The sequence below is a fragment of the Humulus lupulus genome, chromosome 8 (genome assembly GCF_963169125.1).
Source record: "Humulus lupulus chromosome 8, drHumLupu1.1, whole genome shotgun sequence".
Taxonomy (NCBI): domain Eukaryota; kingdom Viridiplantae; phylum Streptophyta; class Magnoliopsida; order Rosales; family Cannabaceae; genus Humulus; species Humulus lupulus.
Window position 1 is genome coordinate 65,112,942 of NC_084800.1, and position 11,933 is coordinate 65,124,874.

The 11,933-nt window shown below is 34.4% G+C and overlaps 1 protein-coding gene across 1 annotated transcript; it reads left to right on the plus strand.

Moving 5' to 3' along the window:
* The first annotated feature begins 1,110 nt into the window (after positions 1 to 1,110).
* LOC133793842 (floricaula/leafy homolog) lies at positions 1,111 to 3,933 on the plus strand. Its single transcript, XM_062231096.1, has 3 exons — positions 1,111 to 1,569; positions 2,176 to 2,645; positions 3,399 to 3,933. Exons 1-3 carry the CDS (start codon positions 1,140 to 1,142, stop codon positions 3,798 to 3,800), a joined length of 1,302 nt encoding a protein of 433 aa, XP_062087080.1. The 5' UTR covers positions 1,111 to 1,139; the 3' UTR covers positions 3,801 to 3,933.
* Positions 3,934 to 11,933: the final 8,000 nt, after the last annotated feature.

The following is an 11,933-nucleotide window of genomic DNA, read 5'->3' on the forward strand; positions in this document are numbered from 1 at the left end:
ACTTACACCATAGCTGAATATGTTCGAATATAATTGAACTGTCGTTTTCTAGTTTCTACTTCAAGTTTTGTTTACATATTTGATTAGGTTATTTTAGTATCATATATATAGAAACCCAAAATTGAAAAAAAGGAAATTCCCTAATATTATTAGTGCAATCTAAAATATCTATATAATTTGAATTTATAATAAATATAGAGTATGGCTAATTAATTATGAAAAGTCACTTTATATAATATAAGCATACCAAATAATAATGTCGTAACTTTTATTATTAAATAGCATGCCTAACACTTACCTGGGTCTATTTTCTTCTAAATTTTGACAAATTTGGAAATAATAGAAACATTTGGTAGTATCAATTCACCATGAAAAGATTTGAAGTGAAAGTCACTTGTTGCTATTTAATATGTATAGCTTGCTGTGCTATCTATTGTGTAGACTAGTCTATACGTCAACTAAGTTTAACGTCGGATTGGGAAGCACCGAGTTGACATTCCCAAATTCCAATATAATTATTATAATTTTTCAACTGTCAACGTCTATATATTTCTCTCTTCTATTTTTTTCATTTTTTTTTTGTTGGGTCAAATTACCTCATTTTGAGTCTTACCATTTTTCTAAGTGACTTCCTTCACGATATTAGCATTACTCCATTTCCTAAAACCATTAATCAAAGTTACTTTAATTATATTATTCTCTCTTTCACCAAATAGATACATGTTAGTAACGAATATATAGTAAGGTCAAACCCAATTACAATGGAATATAATTGATGACGACGTGGCTTAAAAGTTCGTGGGTAATGACCCGACCCGACCCGACCCGACTGACAATGATGGTCAGTTATTATTTTTAGTTGGAGCCTTGGAGGTTTCCACCACTGTCAAGCAACATCAGCAGCTGCTAAAAGCTCAATCCTTTCTCCAGAACTTTATAATAATAATAATAATAATATTTTTTTTTTGTTTTTAGTGCTAAGACTGAAAATATTAAAAATGAGACCATCCCAAAAGTAAGGGTATTTTCGGAACCAAAAAATATCGTTAGGTACTTGATTTTATATAAGAACGTTCCCAATAGTGAAAAAAGAAGAGAGAACCAGCTCAAAATAGCAGTAGTAAGGAAGAGTACTGAGAATGGATCCCGATACCTTCACGGCGAGCTTGTTCAAGTGGGACCCGCGGGGGCTAGTGTCTCCGTCATCGGTGGGAGTCCCGCAGTTGGTACCGTCGGCGGCGTACGCAGCGGCGGCAGTGAGGCCTGCGAGGGAGCTGGGTGGCTTAGAGGAGCTTTTCCATGCGTACGGGATCAGGTACTACACGGTGGCTAAGATAGCGGAGCTAGGGTTCACAGTAAGGACTCTAGCCAACATGAGGGACGAGGAGCTCGACGACATGATGAATAGCCTCTCACATATCTTTCGGTGGGAACTACTTGTTGGAGAACGGTACGGCATCAAAGCCGCTGTACGAGCAGAACGACGCCGTTTGGAAGAAGACTACGACTTATCTCGCCGCCGCTCCGCTGACACCCCAACCAACGTCATCGACTCTCTCTCCCAAGAAGGTATAATAATACGAATACGAATCAAATTCTTTTCATTTTTGCTGTATTTTTCCCTATGTTCCATATTACAACCCTAATCTTAAAGTTACTCGAGTTCCCATAAGATATTTACAGCTTATCTATGTATACATAGTGCAGTAGCTAGCATATCTGTATAGGTCTTCTCTCCACCCCCGCGCGCGTATCATTATTTTCTAAGGGCATCTCCAATAAATCCACTTTTTGCTTCAAACCTCACAAAATCTCTCACTAATGTTTGCTTCAAGCATTTCTTCAAAATGAAGATGTGAATAATTGGGTTCAAATATGAACGTGTACTGTTCATTTGTTTCAAATGGTGATTTGGTATAATAGGTATACCAAAATGAAGTTAATGTAGCTTTATAATGGAAAAAATAGGCTAAGTTAGAATGCATTATATTTGTTTTTACTATAATGAACAGAAAGCCTTGGGCTTGGCCTCCTAGGCGCTCAATTTTAGAACGAAAAAACACTGTTTTATTTAGTAACTTTTTATTCTTCGAAGTGCATATATATAAACATATATTCATTTTATAACTTATTTACCCGTGTGTACATATCTTATGTGTGGTGATATAATCCCAGGGCTGTCGGAGGAGCCAGTGCAGCAAGAGAAGGAGATGGTGGGGAGTGGCGGAGGTGGGGGAAGGTGGGACCAGGCAGTGATGACTGTTGAGAGGAGGAGCAAGAAGCAAAGACGGCGGAGCTCAAAGGGGGCCCAACGAAGAGTGATGGCGGTGGATAGCAACATTCACGAATTCGTCAACGACATGAACGACGCTGCGGAGGACGAGGATGATGATGACGACGACGACGACGATGAGGACAATGTCGTTTTTGGGAAGGTAAGCGGTCGAGGTAGTAGTAGCACGGATCACAGGATTAGCTGCGAGAGACAGCGGGAGCACCCCTTCATTGTGACGGAGCCTGGGGAGGTTGCGCGTGGCAAGAAGAACGGTCTGGATTACCTCTTCCATCTCTACGAGCAGTGCCGTGATTTCTTGATCCAAGTCCAGAGCATCGCCAAGGAGCGCGGTGACAAATGCCCTACCAAGGTAATTGCATGTTTTTTTTTAATATATAAATGAATGATATGTATACATAAAAGGGATGCTGCTGGTTTCCCATGAGATTTTCACCTGGATGGAGTTCAATAGGGGAAGGGAAATTGGGGTCTTGTGTCATTTTGGTGACTGATGGGTTTGGTTTAGGCTTCATCTCTGAGTGGTACTTTACGAGATGTTGAGCAGGTGTTCCAAACAGAACATGACAACTCAAAAAGGCTAGTTGGTCCAAGTCTAACCAGATAAATCAGAAGGAGTGAAAAACAAATAATAAATTGAATTAATTAACGAGTGTAAATGGTATGTGTTTGTACGTTGTGGCTGAATTAATACTGCTTCTGCCCATGCTGGGGCTGAATTGCAGTGTTGGGCAGTGGTCTACTTTCGTGAAGACTACTTCAGTGTCCTTGTCTTTCCTTTTTATCAACAGTATTCGACATCACGTGGAAGCACCCGCTTTTGACAGCTGGCTTAAACACCTAATCATACGACGAATCGCTATGATTGACTTGTCGGTTTTTGACATATTGTATTAGTTTGGTCACAACTCACAATTCTCAATGTGTGGTCATTATTTTTTAACAATATCACTTATAACACGCTATAGTACATTCGAAATATGTGCCGGGTTTTATTTCGTCAAATATAATCCTTCTTAATCCTGTTATAGCTCAGTAATGGTTACTAGGAAAAATACTATTGCTTTTGTTATTTATTTATTTATTGAATCTTGTACAAGGGCAGGTGACAAACGAGGTGTTTAGGTTTGCGAAGAAGGCTGGGGCGAGCCACATTAACAAGCCGAAGATGAGGCACTACGTGCACTGTTACGCGCTGCATTGCCTAGATGAGGAGGGGTCCAATGCGCTGCGGCGGGCGTACAAGGAGAGGGGCGAGAACGTTGGGGCGTGGCGGCAGGCATGCTACAAGCCCCTCGTCGCCATCGCCGCTCGCCAGGCTGCCTGGGACATCGACTCCATCTTCAGCACCCATCCGCGCCTCTCCATTTGGTACGTCCCCACTAAGCTCCGTCAGCTCTGCCACGCGGAGCGCAATGCAGCGGCCGCCACTGCCTCAACGCCTTCCGCGCCGTCTACGGCCACTGCGTGCTCCGCCTCAGCTGCTGCTCATCTCCTTCCCTTCTAATCAATTGATATATATATATATATATTCTGCTGTAAACTGTAATTTAAGTTTATTTTTCTAGTGTGTTTACGTGATATTTCATGGATGGTGTGTGACATTTGACTTAATTTTGATCCATACATATTTGACTTAATTTTGATCCATACATATTTGTCCTAACTCCTATATGTATATAGGTATGATACGTATGCAGTGTGCTATATGGCTATAGGATTTATGTATATACGACATACGCTCTCACATAGTCACATTCGAATGCATGCCTAGATCTCGAGTTCACAAGTTCATGCATAACCCGATTCTTCTTGTCGTTGCACCGTGTTAATCCTTAATTTTCTTCTTCAAATCGTTTTCATCTTTATTTTTAGTATAATTTTTTTTGATGAGATGTGTAAAGATAAAAAAAAAAGAAGACAGAATTTGGTATATACCAGAACTTTGCAATGCGGATATTTTGGCACCCTCTCATTGCTAGTGGGCTCTGGCCTATTTGCCTTCTTTTGTGGGGAATGAGAGCTTTTATGGCTGGCCTTTTTATTATATAATCAGTAAGGAATGTACCTATTATTATTATTATTATTAGCGTTAAAAATACTTGTTATTCAAAATATTACACTTAAGTTACATTAATTTATTTTTTTTATAACAAAAGTACCAACGTTTTACTTTTGCTTGCATTATTAGTATCCATTGGTACTATCTAGCAGCAAACTTAGCAGCGTGTACTAAGAATGTAAGTAAAAATGAATTTGAGTATTTTTGCTGTAAAAAATATAAAAAAATTGAATATTTAAGTGTGAATCCAAATAACTTAATATTTTCACTGCAAATATCTTTTTTTTTTCCATTAACTTTTATTATAAACATATAAATTTATAATCTAAAATAGAATAATAAACCATTAAAATCAAAAGAAAGATATCTAATTTTTTATTTTATTTTAAAATATATGATAAAAATGTATTTTTTATTTTGATTGTATTAAATTAAAATTTTTGTGTAAAAATCAATATGTCAAAATTATAAATTTGTTTAAAAAAATTGGTGAAAATGAATCAATTTTTTGGGATAAATAAAATTAAAATTTAACTTTGTTTTAAATAAAAAATAGATATTTTCTTTTGATTTTAATGATTTGTTATTTTATTTGAGATTATGAATTTATTAGTTTATTATAAAAGTTAATGAAAAAAATTGATATTTGTGGTGAAAGTTCCAAAGTTGTCTAGATTTACACTTAAGTATGCAAGTTTTTTTTTTTTTTTTTTTGCAGCAAAAGTACCAAAGTTCTTTTTTTACTTACACAGTTAGTACCCACCGTTAACTTGCTGTTAGATGGTAACATCAGATACTAACTGTTATCCCCATTTCTTGCATGGGCTCAGGACCTTCGTCTTGGCCCATTTTCGGGGGCCGGTTCTGCACGCGGGCCTGGCCCAAGGTACCTTGATATGGAGAAGCCCTAAGGGGAAGGGCGCGAGCCAGGAACTCTTGACCGGGCCCATGGGTGGTGTCCAGGGTGTCCCTCCGGGTCCATACTCGGCAAGGATCGTCCGGGAGGCGAGCAGATGCTCAACATTACAGTTAAAATGTAATCATAAAATGTAACTACAATATTCATAATTATATAATAATAAAATGTATCCATTACAGTTAAAGTACAATAACATACTACTCATCCTCTCCTAAATCAATAGCATCGTTCGTACCGTTACCCCGTGGTGAATGTGGCGGCTGGGGTGGCTGTGGCAGCTGTGGCCATGGATACTATTTAGTAGTAATAATTAATATAAATTACTGACCTTAACATTTTTTTGACTAAATCTTTAAATTCCTTAGGCACTCCTTCCCATGTATCAAAATATCCAAGAATTTTCTGTGAGACTTGGGTGCCGACGAGGCGGACAAAAGCTACATGGTCGGTCCCCACAACCTTGTACGAGCGTGGATCAAATGTTAGCTCCAATGAATGACCAACTTTTCTACATTTGGCCTCGAGATCTTTTCCAGTGTTCGTGCCACAACCCTTTTTCTTTGGTGGGGCTACTGTATTTGTTTGACTAACGAAAAATAAATTAAAAATATTATGATTTTAACAAATAAACAACATTAGCATATTAGACAAACAAAAAAATTACCTGACTCGCATGAAGTGGGGATCCTACTAGGATCTGGGGGAGGATCACTGCCCGCATGTCCCCCGTGCACTTGCACCAAATCTAATGATATTTTATACTAAGTACAACAAATTTTTTGGTTAGTTTAAACATGTAGACTTATATTTAAATTATTGGAATCAATATACTAAAAAACATGTATAATATTTCTTAATATAAAGTTTTACAAACAAAGATACAAATATCTAAGTAAAATAATCACTATCATTGTTGATTAAATTTACATTTAATGGGGACAAATGCTCAACATTATCATCACTAAGGTCCATAAATAATTCATCCTCCTCATCTGCTACTTCTAAGTCTTCCTTCATATCATCTTCGTCGTCATTAATAAAAGAGAAATTGGTGGAAATAGACCCATTTTATAGTGCATTTTGCACAATAACCTACTTTCAAAATATTTTAGCTAAATGGCCTCTTTTATTAATGAATTTTTTGTATTACCCATCTTACCCTTAAAATAAAATAATAATAAATTAAAATTAAAAACTCTAATAACTATCATCTTCCTCCTCTCACCCATCCACCCACACCCATCCACAACCACCCGCTATCATCCCCCACCACCACCACCACCGGCGACCACTGCCCCCTACCGCCGGCGAACACTGCTCATCACCGGCTGCCACCATTTCTCCACAAATCCGACCACCACTCATTCAAAAGGTTGGTTTATAAAGCTTTTTTTTATTTTTATAAAATATGAGATTTTTTATATTGTTTTTGTAGATTTAAAATGAAAAATGATTGTTTTAGTATGTTGAAAGTATAAATAAGAATTTAGGTTTATTTCTGGAGTTTTATGGAGGTTAAAGCTTGAAAATCTGAAAAAATTAATGGTGGTTTCGATTATTTTCAAGATAGAAAAATCAAGAATTTTTTGACAGCTTGTCTAATTTTTCGACAAGAGGTCTAAATTTTAGACCAGTAGTCGTATTTTTTCGACCACCTGTCTAAAATTTAGACAGATAGTCTAATTTTTAGACGGGTTGTCGAATTATCAGACATGATATTTAATTTTCAGACAGATTGTCTAATTTTCAGACAGGTTGTCGAATTTCTAGATTTTTCAACTTTATTTTCATTATTTTATATAACTTTTTAATCAAAGTAATACCAATAATTTATATTTGTTTATTGTATTATTTTTTTCAGATGTCTTTAAAAATTATTGTAGTATTATGTGATGGAATGTGGAAAAAGAATGAGGACTCGTGGAAATGGATTTCAAATGGTTCACGATCAAGATCAAGTTTGGTACAAACTAACCTAACTTATGATGAGTTAGTTGAACATATTTATGAAGTTACAGAAATCGATCGCAACTTCTTCGATATAGAATTAACTTACAAGATAACGACAATGGTGGAGATTGAACCAATTGCAATAAAAAAAATAGTAGAGACATTGTTAGTTTCTTTACATGGCAAGAACGTGATTTGGTTCCATTATGTGTGGGTTTGATCAAGAAGATGGAAAATGTGCTCATTAAGGATAAACTTGTTACTAATATTGATTCTACTACAAATGTTAATTAAGATCCAATAACCTACTTTCAAAATTGTTCTACCCAACATCCATCTTCTCCTTGTAGTATGACAATGTTCATGTATCAAACTCTTATAGTATGACTTGTATTGGATATTTATTAGTAAAGGCAATGGAATGGTATTTTATTTATGTATCAAACTCTTATAGTATGACTTGTATTGGATATTTATTAGCAAATGTAATGGAATGGTATTTTGTTTATGTATAAAACTGTCCTGGTATACCACAAACTGTTACAGACTACATGTGTTGGATGTTTCTATTTCAAACCTCTTTGTGTTATATTTCGACAGCCTGTCTAAAACTTTCGACAGCTAGTCTCAAATTTTGACGGCCTGTATAAAACTTTCGACAACTAGTCTAAAATTTCGACTGCCTGTCTAAAACTTTCGACAGCTAGTTTGAAATTTCGACTGCTTGTCTAAATATTTCGACAGCTAGTCTCAAATTTTGACGGCCTGTCTAAAACTTTTGATAGCTAGTCTAAATTTCGATAGCTAGTCTGAAATTTCGACTGCTTGTCTAAAAATTTTAACAGCTAGTCTAAAATTTTGACTGACTGTCTAAAACTTTCGATAGCTAGTCTCAAATTTCGACAGGTTGTCTAAAATGTTTGAAATATCTAAAAATGCTCTAATAACACAATAACAGAACATATATCTCAATTAACATTTTATAAAGTTAAATAAAACTTAATCTTTATGAGATTATGATGATTACAGATTGAGTGGTACATATTTCAATCAAACTAATATGATGATCAAAGATTGAGTGGTAGATAATCTATTGAGGTACTATTATGATGATTATGTTTATAGTATAAGAACAACACTTTATCATGTAGAATTGGATCGTAATTAATTATACCTTTTTGACAACTAGTCGTGAGTTTCGACAACTTGTCTAAAAATTTATAAAGTTAAACAAAACTTAATCTTTATGAGATTATGATGATTACAGATTGAGTGATACATATTTCAATCAAACTACTATGATGATCAAGGATTGAGTGGTAGATAATCTATTGAGGTACTATTATGATGATTATGTTTATAGTATAAGAACAGCACTTTCTCATGTAGGTTATTGGATCTTCATTAACATTTGTAGTAGAATCAATATTAGTAACAAGTTTATCCTTAATGAGCATATTTTCCATCTTCTTGATCAAACCCACACATAATGGAACCAAATCACACTCTTGCTATGTAAAGAAACTAACAATGTCTCTACTATTTTTTATTGCAATTGGTTCAATCTCCACCATTGTCGTTATCTTGTAAGTTAATTCTATATCGAAGAGGTTGCGATCGATTTCTGTAACTTCATAAATATGTTCAACTAACTCATAAGTTAGGTTAGTTTGTACCAAACTTGATCTTGATCGTGAGCCATTTGAAATCCATTTCCACGAGTCCTCATTCTTTTTCCACATTCCATCACATAATATTACAATATTTTTTAAAGACATCTGAAAAAAAAATAATACAATAAACAAATATAAATTATTGGTATTACTTTGATTAAAAAGTTATATAAAATAATGAAAATCAAGTTGAAAAATCTAGAAATTTGACAACCTGTCTAAAAATTAAATATCATGTCTGATAATTCGATAACCCGTCTAAAAATTAGACTACCTGTCCAAATTTTAGACAGGTGGTCGAAAAAATACTACTACTGGTCTAAAATTTAGACTCCTTGTCGAAAAATTAGACAAGTTGTCAAAAAATTCTGGATTTTTCTATCTCGAAAATAACCGAAACCACCATTAATTTTTTTTTCAGGTTTTCAAGCTTTAACCTCCATAAAACTCCAGAAATAAACCTAAATTCTTACTTATTCTTTCAACATACTAAAACAATCATTTTGCATTTTAAATCTACAAAAACAATATAAAATATCTCATATTTTATAAAAATAAAAAAAGCTTTATAAATCAACCTTTTGAATGAGTGGTGGCCAGATTTGTGGAGAAATGGTGGCAGCCGGTGATGAGCAGTGCTCGCCGGCAGTAGGGGGCGGTGGTCGCCGGTGGTGGTGGCGGCGGGGGATGATAGTGGGTAGTTGTGGATGGGTGTGGGTGGACGGGTGAGAGGAAGAAGATGATAGTTATTATTAGGGTTTTTGTTTTAATTTATTATTATTTTATTTTAAGGGTAAAATGGGTAATATAAAAAATTCATTAATAAAATAGGCCATTTAGCTAAAAACTATTGAAACTAGGCCATAGTGCAAATTGCACTATAAAAAGAGACCATTTTGCCAAGGACCCCTTAATAAAATCGTCATCAGCCTGGATATTTGAGGAAGGCCACCGAGGGGTTTCAACATGTGTTGCTGGTTGATTAGATTGTTGAACAACCAATTCACCAAGATCGATCCTCAATACAAAATTAGATGAATTAGTATTGTATGCAGACTATCCTAAACTATCCATGCAGACACATATCGTCCTGAATAATTCGGAGAAGCGTATTTAAGACTTCTTGGAACGGGTTTAAGACTTTTCGTGATTAAAGATAATAAAGAAAACATTATCACTAGGTGATAATTTATAACCCTTCTATCCTATCTTTGGTAATAAAATTTTATGACCAAAGAGAAAAATAACAAAAATAAAATATTTTGTCAAAATATTTTATGATGTCTTATGAAGTCTTATGATTAGCTCAATCATGTGATGTCACACATTTTAAAAAGTTTAAAATTAAATGTTAATATACAATTACCTATGTATTTATGAAGTACAACACAATCGAGTTTAGTTTTATTCAATTCATATTGTAATAATTATTATTTAATTGTCTTTAAATTATTTAATTATCAAATTAATAATTATATTATCTACTTATCTTATTAATTATTAAATCAATACTTTATTATTTAATTATCTTATTCCAAACTCCAACACCCGATCCCGGTCGCCGACCCTGACCTCAACCCCGCCCCCACCCTCTCCCCGACCCCTCACACCTGACCTCGACCTTGACCCCGAAACTGACCTCGACCTCCGCCCTGACCCCGACCCCGGCCCTACCCCGACCCCAAACCCCGAATTGCAAACCCTACCCCGACTCCCGACCCAGAAACTACGACGCCTCAATGTTTTTGTATCATTTTTTTAAAATAATTATTTTGAATCAATTAGTATTATAATTATTTATCCTAACTCTACCGAAATTTTAGCAGTATAACTACTATATTTTAACCTATCCCAAAATTTTAAACCCTGCAATTAACACTCAGAAATTCCCAGAACAGTTCACAATATACATATTAATAACAATAAATTTTTCATATACACCACACGCACACATATATACACCTTACAGCCATTTATACATACACACACATCATATATATATTTATATACTTGTACATATACACACATACATATATATACACATATTCATATATATATATACATGACAAATAAAAAAATAAAAATTAAAACAAATACAAAAACAATAAAAACTGAAAATAAAAAAAATAAAATCTGAAATAAATTAAAAAAACAGAAAAAATACAAAAAAGTTTTTCAAATAATATATATATATATACATACACATACAAATACATATTAATATATATATATACACATATACAATATATATAAACATAACCAAATATATATATTTATACATATATATATATACACGTACATGCACACTGATTTATATATATAAACAAAAAATTAAATAAATAAAGTAGAAAAATATACGTATATTAAATAAACATATATTTAAATTTAAAAAACATATACATATATATACATTTAAATTAAAAACCCATACTGGCGTGGGGTAGGGTGGCGGCTCCGGAGCATCGTCGGGTAGATCTCGATAGAGAGGGAGAGAGGGGATTTAAGGGTGGAGGGACGACGTGAGAGGGAGAGGTGGGGGCATGGCTTCAGGGGCTTGGGGTGGCGGCTAGAGAGTTGGAGAAGTCGAAATGAAGAAGAAGGGTTCTGAGGGGAAGTTATCGTGGTGACACTGTCGCCGCTAATAATTTTGTAAATTCAAAAAAAAAAAATTGTGAAATCAGCCGCAAATATGCTTTGTCGCCACTAATATTGGCAGTCGCCGCTAATACTATTGCCACTAAATGACGTTTTTCTTATAGTGTACTATTAATCTAGTATCTTAAAATGACAGAATCAGTATAAAATGTTACTCGACTCAATTTTGATTATCAAAATTTTTAATATGACTAAATTATCCTCTAATAAAATAATTTACAACAAAAAAAATATATTTGAACAAACTCTTATATCAAAGTGCCAAAATTGACAAATTTTTTTACGTTTTTACTGTTTGAGTTTAACTTTTATACAATATTATAATTTTATATATTACACATATAATATCTTCCCAATCACATCATTCTTTCTCTTTCTTCT

Coding starts and splice junctions, on each gene's coding strand:
- LOC133793842 (XM_062231096.1), top strand. CDS start 1,140: ATGGATCCCGATACCTTCACGGCGAGCTTGTTCAAGTGGGACCCGCGG. Junction 1,570..2,175: donor CGACTCTCTCTCCCAAGAAG/GTATAATAATAC, acceptor ATATAATCCCAG/GGCTGTCGGAGGAGCCAGTG. Junction 2,646..3,398: donor GTGACAAATGCCCTACCAAG/GTAATTGCATGT, acceptor GTACAAGGGCAG/GTGACAAACGAGGTGTTTAG.